The sequence below is a fragment of the Apium graveolens genome, chromosome 7, assembly GCF_009905375.1.
Source record: "Apium graveolens cultivar Ventura chromosome 7, ASM990537v1, whole genome shotgun sequence".
Taxonomy (NCBI): Eukaryota; Viridiplantae; Streptophyta; class Magnoliopsida; order Apiales; family Apiaceae; genus Apium; species Apium graveolens.
The window spans coordinates 25,772,262-25,792,799 of record NC_133653.1 but is presented as its reverse complement, the minus strand read 5'-3'; the positions used below and the strand labels follow the sequence as shown (position 1 = coordinate 25,792,799).

Below are 20,538 nucleotides of genomic sequence, written 5' to 3'. Positions count from 1 at the left end.
TGGCATTGATTGAAGATAGACAGTGTTCGAAGCATAGGAATATGAAGAATTGAAGACCGAGTATAGACAGAGATTAATGAAGACATTGTCTAAAGTACCATAAAGGATTCCAATAAAAGTACAGTTGTTTATTGATAGTCAGTGTCTGAAGCGATAAAGTTGTTGCAAGCTTAATAATTTACTCAAAGCCATAATATGAAAACCTGAATCGGGGTTAGTCGTCTGTAAACCAGACCAGTTGCACTAGGCGTCAACAGCTCTTGAAAGGAATCTGAGTATTATTTATAGAAGGATTGTTAAGTTGAGGAACGTACTTGGATTGAACGTTTATCTGTTAAAGTACGAGAAATGGTGTGCGAGGTATACAGCTAAATAGCTCAGGGGACTGGCGTAGCTCAAAGTTTAATTGGTAAATTAATTAAATTTATTTAGTGGACTTTAATATAATTTATTTAATAAACTTAAAAAAAATTATCTTATAAACTTTAAATAAGTTTATTCTATAAATCTAAATTAGTTTATTTATATAAGTTATATTTAAGTTTATTTTATAAATTAATTTAGTTACAATTTAAACTTAAAAAGAAAAGAAAAAGGAAAAAAAAAGGAAAAGGAAAAAGAAAACAAAAAAAGAAAAATCAAAAAGAAAAACAAAAACAAAAACAAAACAAAAGGGAAAAAAGGGAAAAGAAAAAAAGGAAAACAAAATAAACAAAAGGAATAAAGTTGAACAAAACATTTTTGTTTTGTTTTTGTTAAGTACATATATGTACTTGAGTAGTATGGCTATAACAAGGTCGCCACAGGCTTCCCCCCTCCCAAGTCGCCATAGGCCGGTTGTTTAGTTTTGTTTTACTAACATTTGTACTAATACTACTAGTCACCACAGAGAAGCTGTACTTGATCGCCATAGAGAAGTTGTACCTCGTCACCACAGAATCCTCAGCCACACAATTTTATTGGATATAAAGACTACACATTTGCAGCAGAAGAATAAGCCATTCATTTTGGATTAATTTCTGTTCATCTTCTCTCCCAAGAGAGTAGTGAAATGGCAGCAAAGATTTACAGAGAAGCTCAAGCTTTTTGTATATCCGTTTAACTTCTCACCGGAGTAACGTTATAATGCCCGATTTAATTCTTGTATATTCTTAGGGGCATTATAATCGTTACCCGGTAATTAAATCCTTAGACAAACAAAAGTTAGATCATTGTATAGGATTTGATTTGTAAATCTTTGTAGTATTTAGGAACTTTATTATTCTTTGATTGTAGCCGGTTGATTTATTTACCGGAGTGTAGCAACACCCCTCGAGGATTTATATACGAATATATACTTCCCCGAATATCTTATGTTCCTTGTTTTTATCATTCCAAACACTATTCCTCTCAAGAACACGAAACCACTAACCGAGCACTAAATCTATATCCGCTAAAGATTCGAAAGAATTTTTAATTTAGTGATTATCGTATTCAACCCTCCCCCCTTCTATGATAATTCGGGACCTAACAATTTGTATCAGAGCTTACTGATTGATACACAAATCATGATCCTTAAATAAATTTATTTTATTAATTTGATTTTACATAAATTTATTTTATAAATTTGATTTAGTAAATTTATTTTATAAATTTAATTTAAATGGGTCTTTATTTAAACTTGAATAAGTTTATTTTATGAACTCAATTTAAATAAATTTATTTTATAAATTTGACTTAAATAAATTTATTATTTAAATTTTAGTAAATAAAATTATTAATATAAATTATTTTTTTGGTACATTTCTAAGTCAGATTGGGTGCCGGAGTATTTGTATAAGGAGCTGCCATATTGAATCTATTCGACAACCTTAGTCGAAAGGTTTATAAATAAAATGGCTGCCATTTTTATTTGGCACCATTTTATTACCTTCCAGAATGTTGAAACAAACACACAACAGTTCTCTGGTTACACGCGCAAACATTTGGCAACACGCACAAAACAGAAAAGGTTGAGGTTTTGTTGGTACACGCGTGTATCTGAGCAGCACGCGCGGAGAGTAATTGCACTCTCGCGGGTTGCTTTGCACCTCTGCTTTTCTGTCCATGTATTGTTTGGTTACAAACATCAAGCTGGTCGCAGGAATAAACAGTCGCCACAGCCGGGTTTTTTCTTTGCGCTCCACTTCTCTGTAATCGCTGTACAGTAATTTAACTTGGTTGTCCTGGTCGCAAGAAAAACTGTACAGAATGTAGTCGCCACATAAGGTAGTAACCACACACGAAAATAAAATGGCGCACAAGTAGAAGGAGTCGCCCATACAGAAGTTGTGCACTTAACAATTCTACAAACCCAAATTAATTATTTCTGATTTATTTATTTTTCCATAAAATTTTAAAATTCTTAAAATTAAATTTTTCTTAAATAATAATTTACGTTTTATTTTAATTTTTAAAAAAATTCGAAATTCTTGAAAATTAAATCTTTTGTAAATATTTATTTTTGATTAATTTATTTTCTATGAAATTAAAAATATTGGAAATTTAAATTTCTCCTAAATATTTAATTAAGGGTACTAAAAGTTTCGGTAGACTCAGGATTCTTCCGGGCTTTTAAAGTGGATTTTAATCTTTTGAAGAAAACAAAGATCATGTGCTATTCAGACGGAAAATTCCCGAATACGGAAATTGAAGATAATGGTTTTCTTACTCCAATGGAACTGATTTCAAGACCTTCAGACGAAAATTGTGTAACATCCTCAAAGACTTACTCCATAGGATACCACTGGGTTTTCAGACGCAGCAAATGAATGAAATTTCTACGGGTACAGTTTTTCTCGAAGATGTTAAAAACAACTCTATGATTTCAGATAATACAGTCACACAGTGGTTTTTAACAATGCTATATTTATTCAGGAATCAATTAGATCATACAGGCAGGAATTGTGGAGGTCAGAGAGAATAGTGGGGAAAAACAAACATCTCAGTCACAGATTGTAAAGTTGGAACCTCGGGACAGAATGTAGGAGTTACTGGTAGTTGAATCAGAAGAAGCTCAGATAGAAGTACTTGAGGGACTGGACGTCAGGGTAGTTTTTCACATGTCAGGGAAGTTTGGTCGTATTAGTTTCACAAGGAATACATAAGCTATGTCCATGGATCAAGCCTATCTATTATGAAGCAGAGATTCTTACAAATTAAGTTCAAGAGGTGGTTACAGACTGAGATTGGGACATAAACAAGATTTGATAGCTACAGTTATGACAAGATATATCTGTCAAGTAACTATCAGGGGTTTTGCTACAACAAAATAAGAAGCTTGACAAATAAAGATGAGTAGGGATTCAGTTGAAGAGTTGAGACGAAGGTGGAATGTTTTCTTAGAGAAGCAGCCAGTCAAAACTTATAGTGCACGGGAAAGAGTTGGGATGAATCAGATGATGAGAATCTTAAATATCTTGCTTTCACAGCAATCTCTGAAGATGGTCTAACTCACATATCTCAGGTTTCAATTTCTTGAACCACTGTAATATTTTGCTCTCAATACTCAATGCAAGAAAAGATCTTAGTGTTTAAATGTTTAACACTCGCACAAGCATGATAGCATCACACATAGATAATGTTGTACTAGTTCACTAGAGTATTTTCTGGTAACTAGGATTGATGTTTAACTTGTGCATGTTACATTAGATGATCTTAAATAATTGTTTGAATATTTGTTGAACATGATTAATTGCTTTAGTGAGATATATATTTTCCAGCATATAAGACCTTTGTTTTTTATTTTTCTCTGTATCCTAGTATAATATGATTTGCTCATTTATTCAGAATTATTTGTTAAGATGTGTTAGTATTATAATTGGATTGAGATAGCTAGATGAGATTCTTCAACAGGATTGGACTAGATAGATTTAGTGATTTATTTTTTAATTATGTTTGTTCCATATCATGTCTGTCTTGCTTAATTCTTATGTGTAATATTTCTGAATGAATGCCATGTATTCTTAATACAATACTTGATTATTTCAATACCATAAATGCATCTCCTAGAATTTGCATCAATTGTAGAAAGCACATTTAGGATCAATAGGGCAAAGACTGCTAGTCCTCCTTATGTAAGGTTGGAACCATTTTTCCCTAGCCTAGGGAAAAATCTGTCAAGGGTATTAAAATGGAGAAAATGGTTAGTCAAAGATAAGAATTAGCATGATAAGGTTGCAGCTGTTGTTATCTCTATTTATAGTAAAATCTCTAATCCATCTGGACCTAAACTGATAAGTTGGGTACCAAGAACTGTTAATCCATTTGTGAGTGAAGGACATAACAGGTTAATTGATTCATATGTATTCTTGGTAATTCATACTCAAGGAATATGATCAAAGAAAGAGCCTCACAATCAAATGTGATTGATAAAATCTATTCCGTCAATAATCTTTGGAGATGACAGCAAAGGTTTTATCATGGGACAAGATATGCAGAAAATGGATGTCATCATGGACTCAACAAATCATAAAGCTTTATCTGATAGAAGTTTAGCTATGGCATTGGAAGCTCTCACCCTTGAACATCAACTCAAGGAACTCTTTTTTTGAAAAGGGGTTAGTGAGAGGACTGCCTCATCTGAAATTTAGAAGACGGTAAATGTGAGGCATGTCAGAAAGAGAAGTCAAAGACAACATCGCATCAAAGCAAAGATATACCTTAGTGATGATTGATGACTACTCTTAACACAAAGTTATTGTTCGTGCATTCTCAAGACAAGACATCACATATGGTGATTGATCGTATCAGAAGATCAAGCTGGAAGCAACTGTAAAAGAAATGATCTTGTGGTCAGATAATGGGACTGAATTCAAGAAGCAGTTCTAATTAATCTCTGTAACATCAAGAACGTTTTGAGATAAATTCAGCACTGGGAGATCCATGTCATGATGGAGTGGTACAAGGGAAGAACCAGGACTTGATTAAAGCAACAAGGACAATATCAAGCTAATCAAGACTTTCTAAATACCAAAGGGCTAGAGCAGTCAAAACAGTTTGCAACATGTAGGATCAAGCCTTGATCTGGATGTATACATGAAGACCACTAATGAGTTAATGGCCAACAGGAGCAAATACTGGATAACCTGAAAATGTTTGGAGAGAATATTCTACAGAAGCAAAAAATGAAATGTTTTCAGTTGTTTGAAGATCTTGGCATTTGTAGCTAAGACTTGTGAGGATATTCTTCATGGCTACTCAGTGTAGTCTACAACCTACAGGGCATTTGTGGTTGATCAACATAAGATGATTGAAAGTCTAAGTGCACAGTTCAACAACTCCATGTTCCAAGCTGTTAAAGGAGAAATTAATGGTATTGATGATACATATCCAAGCAGTGGAATGGCAGTGTATAATATAACTCATTAATTCAATGAAGCTAGTCAGCAATGGTAAGGATTTTCAAGAAATCCCAGCAACAGCTTAGGGGGAGCAAAAAAAGGATCAACTAGCCAGACACAATATCACATTGAAAATTAGAGGACACTAAAGAATATATTGCTGAGACAAAGGGTTTGATATCAATATTATTCCCAGAGTCTAGTTCTTAAGTGATCCAGATGGTGGAGTAATGATTAGCAGGGCTATTAAGTATGAGCGATTATTTCTCTAGTTTTCTATTTAAAGAAGAAATTAAGAATGTTACACAAGCTCTGATAGATCCAGATTGATTAGGAGATTACAAAGCAAAATGAACTCAATCAGTCAGCAAGCAAATTGTATGGAAGCTGGTATCCAAACCAAATGACAATATTGTAATTGGTACAAGGATAACCAGAAGTAAATAATGGATGACAATGGCATTGTTACGAGGGACAAGGCCAAACTGGATGCTAGGTTATTATCTGGAAGCAGTATCTGACAGAAAGCACCAGTGACGAGACTTGAGGATATTATGACATATCAAGCACCTGATGCACATTCTACCTGGAATTGGACTCTGGTAAGTGTGTACAAGTGTACTCTTGGTTGGTGGGTCAAAAGAGGAAGTCAATGCAAAATAGTTCATGGACTTTGCAAAAGCATATCAATTGGACTCTGTATATCTCTTCTTCACAAGCTCACTTCAGGTTGGTATGAACTATTATACTACTCAAGAAATTGTCAAGGACATGGTATGACACTCTAACTGAAGTTACAGTTTAATATGAACTAGTAGAGTCGTCATATTAATAACTCTCTTTATCACTAGGCACAAACATATTAAGTTATATGTGCAGTGATATCATGATAATGTTATATGTTGGTCTACTAACAAAAACTTATGCAAGATTATCTGACAAGTAATTGCAGAGTAGGTATGGAGGAACGTGTTGAAAAGGTTGCAATTCTTTTTGGGATTACTTTAAGCAAGCCATTAGAATAATTCTTTTAGGAGCTCAAGCAAGCCAAAAGAACAATTCTTTTAGGAGCACAAGTAAACAAAAAGAATGATGGCAATACAAGTAAGTTAAGGATCTTTTGAAGATGCAAAATTTGGAAGATTCTGAACATGCCAAGACTACTTACCAACAGAAACCACTAAAGCTTGATCAGTGCAACTCAGGTATAATGACAAGCTATAGAGGTATGACGAGCTCACTCTTTTACTCAAATGCCAATAGACAACATGTAATGTTCTCAAGATGCCAATGTGCAAGCTTCCAAGTGGATCCTAGAGAATCCAATCGTATAGCTATTAACAAGATTATTAGATATCTTAAGGGACTACCAACTCTTAGAGTAAAGTACCCTAAAGATATTATGCTTAACATGTTTGGCTATATAGATACAGATTATGCAGGATTGTAAGAAAGAAAGGAGAAGCATCTCAAAAAACTGTCAACTTTATGGAAGAAGATTGATTTCCTCTTATGATGAGAAACAACTTCAAATCCAACAACTCTGTGGAACACTCTATGAAAAGACACCTTCACACCAGGTATCATTACTTTTGAGAGCATGTCTTTTAGTCAAAGAGTCACTTGCAGAAACACTTATTAAATCACTTGTTAAAGTTAATTTTTCAAGACTGGTTTATAAGTGTAGGATACCATTCAATGCATATTAGCTGGAAATCCCATCTGCAAGGAATTCTTCATATAAGTTCACAAGTATTAAATCTTCAATATTTAAAGGACTTGTGAATTTATCAGTAATCCGGTATCTCGTACTTAGTGCTACTATCTTGATTATCATGATTGTAATGTCATATACATTTGTGGTAGTTAAGTATTATAACATCAAGTTTGAATACTATTTTAATTGATTTAAATTATGACTGTAGACAATTCCATTCCATATCAGTCTCATAATTTGAATTGTATTAAAATAATATGCAGCATAGTTATTTGTATCTTGTATGAATAATTATGATACTTTTAGTATTAGTGATATTATTTAGAATTTTTATTCTAAGTAATCAATGATTATTTCTAAAATCACTGATATTGAAAGTTAAAGTATTTTCTAAGTCATGTGTATAAAACTCTCAATATTTTTTATATGCTTAGAAAGTATTTCTAAAATTACTAAATATCCAAAGAGTGATTGCCATGTATATAAGTCATATATCATGTTGGTGCTTACTCAAGGATAATTATAAATATTTAAGTGCTAGTATCTAACTCATAGATATTTAGTATTTATTTATTTAATGTTTATTTTGGGTTGTTTGGATTATGGAATTTGAAGTAATTCAATGATTTTACTTGCTCCATAATTCAAACTAACTTAAAATAAATGAGCAGCATGATTGATCATAACTAAATCTGTCAACAATTGATATATAGTATATTGATTGTAACTTATGTGTTATAAATTAATTATGAGATTTTGGTTTTAGTGAATTTAGCAATGCTTATATCTCAAGAATTCACTGAAATCAGAACATGATTATAGCATGATTAGTTGTGTGTAAATTTTTGATGTATATCAGTTAATGATATTTAGTTAAGAGTTTAACTATGAAGTAATTATAAAGTATTAGTATTTGTGACATCACTTAGAACTCTCTAAGTAATCAATGCTTATCTTAAGTCACTTATACTAATATAGAAAGTGTGGAATGTTTTCTTAAGTACAATTATGGTTAAAATGTTTGATTGCTTTATTAGAAGTAACCATATGTTGTCAAGTTAGAATAGTTTTTATACTTATTTGCAAATTCCTAAACACTTTGGTAATAGATGCAATACTCAATGGATCAAAGTATATGGAACTTATAATATATTTCTAAGATTGCAAACAAGTCAATGTTGGTTAATGTTGCTTTATTTATCGAAACATTATTGTTTGAGATATTATAGTTGTTAGGTGTTAACAATTGTATGATATATGAAATTGAATGCTGATATTTTTTTGATAGATAATTGGTATTTAATTTATTGATATCTTATTTTAATATTTAAAATAGGATTCAACATAATTATTGGTATCTAAAGTACTTGACAAGTATCAGTCAATGATATATTGTTAATATTTTGTTGCAGATAATTATGAGATTTTAAGTTCTAGTGAATTCGTATGAGTTGCTATATGTGAAAGATTCACTACAATTAAAAATCAGCAGCATAATCATTCTTATTAAGATTATTTATCAATAAACAATGTTGTTGGTAATAATTTTATAAAGATAGATTATGGAGCTTTTGATATGAATGAGAATTGCTTAGACTTTACCCTATGTGATCAATGCTTTTACAAAAACTCATTCAAATTGAAAGATAAAATCTTTCTTTCTCTTCTTAATACTGTCAGGTCATCAGTCCCTGTCTTATCAAATCATTTATCTTTTTAGGCATAAAAACAAACTTGTGCACTCGAACAGTTTTAGGAGAAAATCAAACTTCTTTCTACATTGGTGATTTCTTATTTCATTAAAATCTTTGTGAAATCACTATGGTACATCATTTCTCTCAAAAGATTAAATGCATAATTTTCATTCATTATAGATCTTAAGTGCATTTTATCTCTATATTGCCATATGTTCTGTGATACAGGTTCAGCCTCTAATGGCCTTCTTTCATTTGATAGTCATGAGGTTGAAAACCCACAACTCTATCCCAGACTATAAAGACAAACACAGAAACAGAACCAACCAACACTCTCTTACCACTAAAATGAAGTATGAATGAGCGTGAGGGAGAAAGTACCTTAGTGCACCACATAAGGAAGGTTCTGAAGTCAACCCAGCAGCTATGTCTCCTACAAAGTTGAGATATATCAAAACTGAGGCAACTGCTAGCCCCATATATCTTCTCAAAAAGATGTAATGGCTGAAAAGGCATAAAATAGTTACTAGATACATCCTCTCAACAGGGTTCCTCTATTGAAATTCGCCAGTCGGCCAGGGTATCCGATGTAGTGTCACCACCTCAAACATAAACAATTCTTGATGCACAAGGGTAGGTTACACACACAAAGGAAGAGTTGACAGAAACAGGAGTTTCGACCATTTTACGGTTAGATTAGATTGTTCAAGGTTCTTTAATAGACCAATTGCCTTTATAGGTGATAGGAGAGGATACTGATCCAATAGCCATATGCCAGTGGTCAGTGTCTACCTCCCCAGGACTAATAAACCTGGATGCATCTGCGGATAGTGGATCTGACATAGGTGCAGATCGGCAACTTATTGACAATGATTCATATTTACCAAATGAGTCACAAGGAAATGTCTTCACAGACATTAGAAGGGAACTTTGATCTTTATGCTAAATTCTTTGGATCATTGTTTACCTTCCCAGAGTTCAAATCTGGAACCCTAAAAGGGAAACTAGCAACTTGCAGATTATGACTCAGATTCATCTGACGAGTCTAACATGGATGGGGATTTGCGAACTCTCATTGCACCACCTGTGACCTCGTAAAGGATGGCTAAGGTGATTTTCCTTGCAGGTACATCTAGATTTTGGAGCAATGAGAAAAGTGATATACTTGTGAGAATGAGTGTAAACACGAGTGGAAAGAAGAGTGAAACACATGTGAGGTACACAAAACATAATCACACACTCACTGTGAGGAAGAAAGAGAAACACCATATCCCATTCCCTATCCCTAAACATGGTTCGTGATACTTCGGGTCTCGAATCTATTAATGATTGGAACCTAACTATTAGGGACCTAACATTTACAGATTGGATTAGAATACTTCGAGATCTAACAAGTTGGGAGCTAACAATTGGTAATCTCACATTTGGGAGGTATAAGGAGTTAGGAAGATTGGTGAACATAATGATCAACATTGAAGTCATTCTTGCAGCATTTAAAGGGACATGGTTGATCAGACTCTGACTTGTTATTTCTTTTCCTACCAAGTAACATATGAGAACTCCTTCAGACAACAGCATACATTCCTTCTCTAAGGGGGAGATAAAGCTTATGTAATAGTTTTGAGGATTCCTCAACTAAGGGGGAGAAATAGCAGGAAGGAAGAAAAAGGTAAAGCACATGTACACTACACCACACCATTGATGTTTGTAACTACGGATCCTATTGTATGGGAGAGGTGGTAAAACACAAGGTGATTTCCTAGTAATCAGAAGAAGTGGTTTGGTTCATCACTATTCTTCATAAGGGGAGAAGTTGTTTTCCAAAAGGGGAGTACCATTAGTTCTTATCTGCGGATCCTATTGTACGGGAGAGGTGGTAGACGAATGTGATCTCCTTTAAGCAGTTGATTCTCATGGGAAAGAAGCAAGAGAGATATGTGCTTCTCAATAGAAAATGTGGTTGTACAAAACAAGTTGTCGATGATTACTTCAAGACTGAGAAGTATTATCTGACAGAGACTTGAAGAACCAAGGAAATGAAGATGAAACTAGTTGAAGATCAGTTCAGTGCTAGAGGAATAAGCATCTTTCATTTCAGTTACTCAAGAAGTCTGGAAATACAGTATTTGATCCAGAAAACCAGTAGCATTATTTACAAGTCCCGGTACATTACTTTTTCTAGTTGTTAGTTGAGTTATCCTCTCTATTTAATTTGTTTGTTAGGATTAACAATCGAATAGGGGGAGATTAACAATCAAATAGGATTAACTAAATTAATTTATAAAATAAACTTAAATATAACTTATATAAATAAAATAATTTAGATTTAGAAAATAATCTTATTAAAAGTTTATAAGATAAATGATTTTAAGTTTATTAAATAAATTATATTAAAGTCCACTAAATAATCATTTTTGTTTTCTTAAATATAAGTTATATTTAACTTAAAAAGAAAAGAAAAAGAAAATACAAAAAGAAAAGGAAAACGAAAAACAAAAAAGGAAAAGAAAAAAGAAAACAAAAAAAACAAAAAAAAAAGAGAAAACAAAAACAAAAAGAAAACACAACAAAAAGAAAAAAATTAGGGAAAAGAAAAAAAAAAGGAAAACAAAATAAACAAAAGGAATAAAGTTGAACAAAACATTTTGTTTTGTTTTTGTTAAGTACATATATGTACTTGAGTAGTATGGCTATAACAAGGTCGCCACAGGCTTCCCCCCTCCCTAGTCGCCATAGGCCGGTTGTTTAGTTTTGTTTTACTAACATTTGTACTAGTACTACTAGTCGCCACAGAGAAGCTGTACTTGATCGCCATAGAGAAGTTGTACCTGGTCGCCACAGAATCCCCAGCCACACAATTTTATTGGATATAAAAACTACACATTTGTAGCAGAAGAATAAGCCATTCATTTTGGATTAATTTATGTTCATCTTCTCTCCCAAGAGAGTAGTGAAATGGCAGCAAAGATTTACAGAGAAGTTCAAGCTTTTTGTGTATCCGTTTAACTTCTCACCGGAGTAACGTTATAATTCCCGATTTAATTCTTGTATATTCTTCGGGGCATTATAATCGTTACCCGGTAATTAAATCCTTAGACAAACAAAAGCTAGATCATTGTATAGGATTTGATTTGTAAATCTTTGTAGTAACTAGGAACTTTATTGTTCTTAGATTGTAGCCGGTTGATTTATTTACCGGAGTGTAGCAACACCCCTCGAGGATTTATATACGAATATATACTTCCCTGAATATCTTGTGTTCCTTGTTTTTATTGTTCCAAACACTATTCCTGTCAAGAACACGAAACCACTAACCGAGCACTAAATCTATATCCGCTAAAGATTCAAAAGAATTTTTAATTTAGTGATTATCGTATTCAACCCCCCTTCTACGATAATTCGGGACCTAACATGTGCTTTCCATAATCTTTTCTGTTCAATCACATAGACTTTGTATGCAGTTCTCTCCAATGAATATCCCAGAAAAATTGCTTCAAAAATTTTAAAGTCGAATTTTTCCACATATTCAAAGTTATCCTTCAAAATATAGCACTTGCTTCCAAACACATGAAGAAGCTTTACAGTAGGCTTTATTTTAGATAGGATTGAGTACGGTGACTTGCCAAGATTCTTGTTAATGAGATATATGTTTGAGTGTAGCATGCAGTGTTCACAGCTTCTTCCCAAAAACTTGTTTGCAACTTTGCATCTTGCTGCATTATTCTATAAGCCTCTACTAGTGTTCTATTATTTCTCTCAACTACCCCATTTTGCTGAGGTGTTCTAGCAGCTGAGAATTCTTGAACAATACCCTTGTCTTTGAAGAATTCAGTTAAGGTTGCATTCCTAAATTCTGTTCCATTATCACTTCTCAATTTTTTCACACAATTCTGATCTTCAGCTTGCTTCTCAATCTTCTTGATGTTCTCAATTATGATGTTTGGAGTTTCATCTTTGGAGTGCATAGATTCTTCCCATGTGTATCTTGAGTAGTCATCCACCATCACAAGTGCATATCCCTTTCTTGAAATTGACAGGACGTTAACTGGTCCAAATAAGTCCATGTGAATAAGTTGCAAATGTGCACTTATAAAATTCACAGTTTTACTCTTGTGACTTGATCTTTTCATTTTTCCCTTTTGACAAGCATCACAGGCTTCATCTTGAGCAAACTTCAGATTAGGCATGTCTCTCACTAACTCCTTTTCGACTAGAACCTTGAAATTCAAGTGAGATAGCTTCTTATGTCATAGCTTGCTTTGCTCTACAGATACCTTGGTGTGGAAGCAACAAATTCCATCCTCATTTGTTGATTCCAAGTCTGCAACAAATAAGCTTCCTTTCCTTGCTCCTTTCAGAGCAACTTTACCAGTCTTTTTGCTGATAAAAGTACATTCTCCTTTGTCAAATGAGACCTTGTATCCTTTGTCTGCAAATTTACTAACACTAAGGAGATTCACTTCAAGACCAGCTACCAGTGCTACATCTTCAATGAAAACATTTCCAGAAATCAATTTGCCATATCCCATTGGGAACCCTTTCCTGTTGTCTCCAAAAGTCACTAATAGGCCAGCCTTCTCCTCAAACAGTGATAGCAGGGCCATATCACCTGTCATATATATTGAGCATCCATTGTCTATGATCCATATGACTTTCTTCTCTTTGCCCTGTACACAATGAGGATTGTGTGTATTTAGCAACCCAAGCAGTGTTGGGTACTTTCTTCTTGTTAACAGATTTGATGAAGGTAGAGTTTGATGATTCAGAAAGAATAGAGTTCACTGAATGATGTGCATTATCCTTTTTAGCTAAAGACTCGATATTGATTTCCTTAAGATCAACTCTCAGCTTGTGGCAACTTGTCATTACTTTCATGTTGCAAGGTATGCAATCAAACTTGTCACAGAATGAATAGGGATCTTCAGTTTTTGCTTCATTATACTTGCATACTCCCATTCTTGGCTTACTAACAACCTTTTTGCAAAGGTGAGTTAGATGATTCACGTAGCCACATTTTTGACATTATTTTCTTGGAGCATCTACAACATCAGCAAAACTGTTGCCCTTATTTATTCCAATCTTCCCATTTCTATTCTTCTTTTTTATTTCTTGCATCTTCAGTTTTTACTTCCTTAACAGGTGTCTTGGAATCTTGGTTGACCATGGGCTTCTTTTCAGCTTTGGAAGTTGGAGTTGTTTCTATATTTTTCTTCTCATTGTCTTCATCAGCAATTTCTTGCTTTATGATCAACTTTTCTTCACTGAAATCTACTTCACATGATTTGAACATAGGTGAACCAACCTTTTTCAGCATAGCAGGGACATCTTCATTTTCAGTTGCTTTTTCTTTACCACTTACATCTTTCTTGTTGCTATTTAAAGCATCATAATCAAGACCAATAGTTATGTTAGCACATGGCTTGTTCTTCTCATGATACTGACCAACCAACTCAGATACACTAGTACAGAGTTGAATTTTTATGTCACACATTTTACGTTGCATAAAGAAGAACCCGACATATGTAACATTTTATATGTCAGATTTTTAAAAAGATGACGTATACTACCTATTTCAAGTTGTCTTTTACGTAGGTTCACAAAAAAAATCGAAGTATATGGTTCACATATACATTGGTTCAGTTAATGTCGACATATAAAAGATTAATTTATGTCGGATTTATTTTACCCGACATATAAAATTGTTAGACAACATTGATATGTACGTCGGTTTTTAAGGTACACGACGTATAAGATGATAATATATGACGACTTTTCCTAATCCGACGTATAAAATATTATTTAATATATTTATATAAGAAATAAACATTTTAATTTAAAAGTATATCAATTGTTATTCCATTCTACTTCTCTCCCCCAAATCAAACTCCTGACTGTAACTTCTCTCTCGCCATTGCCCTAAAACTCTCTCGCATATTTCAATTATTTCAAAGATTGCAAATCAAATTCTTGATCGTGACATCTCTCTTACTGATTAAGACTACTCTAATTCATCTTCAAACATTTATCTGGCGTGCACCAGAGGTATGAAGAATGTGTAACATTGTATATGTGTAAATACACTTTAAGTTAATTTGTTCACCTTATATATACCTAATTGGGTCGGGTCTACTTCTCTCTGATGCCGCATCTCTATCGGTAACCTTTCCCTCTCTCTCTCCCACACTCTCTATGTCTCCTGGTCTCTTTTATCTTCTTTTTTTTCATTATTATTCATTTAATTTAATCCTATTTTAAAATATCAATTGGGATTTAATTTGGTTTCTGGTTGTCTTTTTTTAATTTTATTGCCTATGGCGTAACATAATTAGGGTAGCTACTGTAATTGGTAATCTTGGTTCATAGGGACAGGGTATAAATTAATACCTAAATTTAATAGGCATGCTTAATTTGTTGATTTTTCAAATTTAATAGGCAGGCTGAATTTAATATTGAAACATTCTTGTTGTTAAATCGTCACTAATAATTGGAGAAGAAGATCTCACAATGGGTGCCTTTGGAACTAGGTTAACATGGTTGATGATGCAATACAAATATTAATGCCAAGATATAAACTCAACTTACTATAACAGTAAGCTAAAAACTAATGTTATATCTAGAAAACTAGCACAGATGAATGGCATCTTTGAAGATAAATAACACACTAATTCAAGAACATTGAAATAACAGGAAGAGGAGAGAAAGTATGGTTTACAATAAAGATAATGAACCCTTTTGACAAGATAGGGTATATAAATCTCTCTAGGGAATCGCAAATAAAATGACAGCTAATGTAAAATGAAATGCTAATGATGAGGAGAGCCAATGCTAGAATAATTCCAAAATGTGGTCCCTGATTGTAACCAACCACCAGCTCTCTCATTGTTGTGCACCTGAGGTCCACTCTAGCCACTTTTATCCTTATCATCAGCCACATCAACATTCTCTTGTCCCCTGTCTGAGGTGTCTACCAGCTCAGCCGTGCACATTGTATCAATACCCCAAGGATCAAACTGAGGTAATTTCTGCATTACCTCATGAGCATTTTCCCAAGTGGCCTCCTCACTTGAATGATCCATCCATTTAACTAACCATTGGATTACAGCTGCGTTCTTCTTTTTGACACTACAAATTTCCAGCACTGAGTGAGGAATCTTGTTTACTAAACTACTAGAATCATAGACTTGAGGGAGAGATTCATCAATGTTGACAGGAGCGGGGCCATGATGTTGCTTAAGCAGGGAGACATGGAAAGTGTTGTGAATTTTGGATTGCGGGGGTAATTTCAAGGAGTATTCTACTGCTCGCACCTTCTTCACTATCTGATATGGGCCAAAATATTTCGATGCCAGCTTAGGGTAGGGTCTTGAAGTGACAGATGATTGCTTGTATGGTTGTAATTTTAGATATACCCAACTGCCTTCTTCAAATGATCTCTCAGATCTTCTTCTGTTGGCTAGTTATTGCATCCTGTTTTGTGCCTTGCATAAATTATGCTTGAGTATTGTTATGGTTCGCTCCCTTTGCTGCAGACTCTTATTCAAAGCCTCTACTACAGTAGATCCGTGAAGGTATGGTCTATGAACATGTGGCATGAACCCATAGATAATTTCAAATGGTGTCTTCTTAAGGGCAGTATAGTAGTTAGAGTTGTACCAGAATTCGGCCAAGGGCAACCAGTTTGCCCATTCTCCAGGTTTTTCATCGCATATACATCGCAAGTATCCCTCTACACATCTGTTTAGCACCTCAGATTGACCATCTGTCTGAGGATGGTATGCAGTTAACATCTTGTGGTTGACCCCTTGTAGCTTCATCAGTTCTAACCAAAAGTAACTGATGAAGATCTAGTCTCAATCTGAGATGATGGATTTGGGTGAACCATATAATTTATACACATGGTCCACATAAGTTTGAGCTACCTTTACTGCAGTAAAAAGGTGTGAGAGAGCTATGAAGTGTGCATATTTGCTCAACTTGTCTATGACGACCATTACTACTTCTTTTCCATGTGATTTAGGTAGACCTTCTATAATGTCCATAGTGATTTCTTCCCAGATGTTGTTAGGTATAGGTAGAGGCTGAAGCAGACCTGGGTAAGCACTCAAATCCGCCTTACATTTTTGGAAAATGTTACAATACTTAATGAAATTTGTGACCTCCACCTTCATGTATTTCCAATGAAATAAGGTCTGAGCCTTTCGTAATGTGACTTCAATGTCAGAGTGTCCCCCTTGAGGTGAAGAGTGCATCCAAGAGAGAATAGCTTGCTTCAGATTCTGATCATTGCCTACCACCATTTTGCCTTTTCTAGTAAGAATCCCTTGATGCCATTTATAGGAAGGATATGATGTATGATCTAATTGTAACTCCTGGACAACCTGCTTCTAGTGTGAATCTTCATTCCACTGTTTTCTCAAACTGTTCATCAAATCAAATTGCAGTGGTGAGACACTCATAGTGAGTAACTAGGCATGTGTTATTCAGGAGAGTACATCTCCTACACTGTTTTAGATCCCTTTTTATATTCTACCACAAAATCGAAGCCAACTAACTTTGATATCCATTTCTATTGAAACGGGGTGGCAAGTTTGTGATCTATAATATATTTGATACTTTGATGGTCAGTCCTAATTGCAAACTGTTGCAGCATTAGGTAGTGCTGCCATCTTTGCACATCAAAAACTACTGCTAATAGCTCCCTTCCATAAGCTGAAAGCATAACATTCTTTGGTGAAAATGCCTTGCTTATAAAAGTAATGGGGATGCCCATCTTGCATCAATACTGCACCCATACCCTGTCCTGAGGTTATGAAAGGTTTAGAAAAATTTGGTAGTGCAAGTACTGGAGGTTGGACCATGTTGTGTTTCAATTCTTGAAATGCTTTTTCTGCTGCTGCATCCCACTTGAATGCTTCATTCTTTAATAAGTTAGTGAGGGGCTTACAGATCTGACCATACCCTTGTATAAACCTCCAGTAGTATCCCGTGAGGCCTAAAAAACCTCTGAGTTGTTTCAAGTTCTGTGGAGTAGGCCACTGTGTAACAGCTTGCAGCTTTCCCGGTTCAGTACTCACTCCTTTTGCAAAGATTATATGCCCCAGATATTGTATTTCACTAGCTCCAAATGAACACTTTTTAAGATTGGCATGAAGTGAATTATCTTGAATCAATTGCAAAACCTTTTGCAGATGTGCCAAGCGCTCAGACCAGGACTTACTGTATACTAAAATGTCCTCAAAGAAAACTAATACTTCATTTCTTAATAGTGGTTTGAAAATAAAGTTCATAAGTGCTTGAAAGGTCGATGGGGCATTGGTCAGGCCGAAGGGCATTACAGATAAGTGGATTTTATATCCACTTGGAACGCTTTATTACAAGCTTAAATTGGTGTTTTGGACTCAAGTTGTTGGTATTTTGATGTGTTTTTGTGTTATTGCATTTCAGGTATCAGTTAAATGAAGAAAGGAGCTTTTAAAAGAAATATGATGAAAATTAATCAGATTTGGAAGCCAAGGCCATTTTCAAGTTATAGAGAATTTCTTTAGCTTCGCGTGGACAGTTGAATCGCCTAATTCTGACGAGTAGAACTCAAGTTATGGGCAAAATAAGATTCATCAGAATTTTCCAGAAAGGCTGCACGCGGACGCGTTAGAAGTGCACGCGATCGCCTGCTGACACGCGGCCGCCTCCGACCCGCACGCGACCGTGAGCTGATGCGCGGCTGACTTCACTGATTTCGCTGAAAAAGCCTTTTTTGAGTGGAATTTGACGATTTTAAGGGTGCGGGTCCAATATGGGCTTATATATACTTATAAAAAAAGATTTTCATCATCCGGGAAGATTGGGAGATCAAGGAGAAGACCTAGAAGCACAAAACAACTCCGAAAAAGAAGATCTTGTTTTCTACTTGTGATTTTTTGAAAATAGTAGTAACTTTGGATGTTCATTTTTATTCTTGTTGAATCTAGACCTTTTTTATTCGTACTTTGATTATTATTCAGTTTATTAAGACCTTGTTTTATACCATGCTTTCATATGAACCCATGGTGACGATGAGTTCTATTATGGGCTAATTGTTATCATGGGATTCTAGCGGATTTACTTATAGATTTTAATAATTAATTTGTTTCGATATCTTGGTGTGTGGTGATTGATTGATATACTAGTATTGGTTGTGCTTATTCGTCTTATATGCATAGCTAACATATAAGATAGTGTGTTAATCTCTATTGAAGCGACAGTGAATATAGAGGTTTAGAACTTGCCATGCTAGCATATGTTCATGTATTTGTTATGCATGATTCGTAGGTAATTTTAACCATCTTACTTGCCCTATGTAATCACGATAGATAACTTGCGCATTAAACCTTTATGTTTTCAATTCTTATAGACATATAAGGACTAAGCATAATTAGTGTCTATTCAACTTCTATCTCTTTTGGATGCTTGGTAGTGGGGTATTCGTACAACGAAAGTTGGCTTTTACTAGTTTCGTGTTATCTGATTAATGTCATCACCATTACATGCTAAGGTTAAAAACAACAAGGCTATTGAATGAAGTTAGAATCCCATGTTTGTCATATATAGTAATTCAACCTCAATTCTCTTAGTTAATGTTATTTAGTATAATCTCTTAGTTTAGTGAAAACCCAATTTGTTATTTGTCTTAGCATTGAGCGATAACCATACATTGTTGCATAGGTGCATAAATTGAACTTAACCTAAACCAGTCTCTGTGGGAACGAATCTGATTTATATCTTATACTACTTGCGAACGTGTATACTTGCGTGAATATTAGCGTGTGTTTTCGCCCTAACAAGTTTTTAGCGCCGCTGCCGGGGACTCGATGTTAATTTATAGTTTAAGTGCTTGTCATCAGTGGTCGTTAAAGTTCACTGACTCGGATTCTTTTACTCTCACGGTTTATTTGTTTGTGTTTTAGGTACTCAGTATAATGGGAGATCCAGCAGCACGAACGAAAGCCTTGATGGATTTTTCTCAACCCAAGATCAATGACATTCAATCTAGCATTGTCCGGCCAGCTATCATAGCTAATACCTTTGAGATCAAGCCTAGCATAATTCAATGAGTGCAGAATTCAATCCAGTTTGGGGGTTCTCCAACTGAAGATCCCAATATGCACATTAGGGATTTCATTGAGATTTGCGACACCTTCAAGTTCAACGGTGTTTCTGAAGATGCTGTGAAGCTAAGACTGTTCCCATTCTCTCTGAGGGACATAGCTAAGAGCTGGTTACACTCTCTACCAGCTGGTTCGATTACTACTTGGGAAGATCTTTCTCAGAAGTTTCTCACTAAATTCTTCCCTTTGGCGAAGACAGCTGCACTCAGGAATGCTATTACACAATTTGCGCAGCAAATGGGAGAATCACTATGTAAAGCTTGGGAGCTATAAGGAGATGCTTAGGAAGTGTCCTCATCATGGAATGCCTGATTGGATGATCATCAATTATTTTTATAATGGGTTGGGAGCACAGTCCAGACCCATGCTCGATGCAGCATCAGGCGGAGCATTATGGGCAAAGAGCTATGAGGAAGCTTATGATCTAATTAAACTGATGGCTGCTAATGAATATCAGTATCCAACCCAGAGATGTCCACAGGGCAAGGTAACAGGAGTTCTTGAAGTGGATACAACTACGGCTATCATTGCTCAACTAAAGGCGTTGTCTATGAAGATCGATTCTCTGGCTAACTATGGTGTTAAGCAGATAATTAGTGTTTGTGAACTTTGTGCAGGTCCGC

General features: G+C 34.7%; 1 protein-coding gene and 1 non-coding gene across 2 annotated transcripts; both read right to left on the bottom strand.

The window, feature by feature from the left end:
• Nucleotides 1–17,446: 17,446 nt before the first annotated feature.
• Nucleotides 17,447–18,103, bottom strand: LOC141673420 (putative mitochondrial protein AtMg00860). Its single transcript, XM_074480165.1, has one exon. The coding sequence runs from the start codon at nt 18,101–18,103 to the stop codon at nt 17,447–17,449; it is 657 nt and encodes a 218-aa protein (XP_074336266.1).
• A 2,013-nt stretch (nt 18,104–20,116) lies between these two features.
• On the bottom strand, nt 20,117–20,221 carry LOC141676323 (small nucleolar RNA R71). Its single transcript, XR_012556921.1, has one exon. It is a non-coding gene; the product is annotated as a small nucleolar RNA R71 (small nucleolar RNA).
• Between the last annotated feature and the right edge of the window lie 317 nt (nt 20,222–20,538).

Coding starts and splice junctions, on each gene's coding strand:
- LOC141673420 (XM_074480165.1), bottom strand. CDS start 18,103: ATGCCCTTCGGCCTGACCAATGCCCCATCGACCTTTCAAGCACTTATG.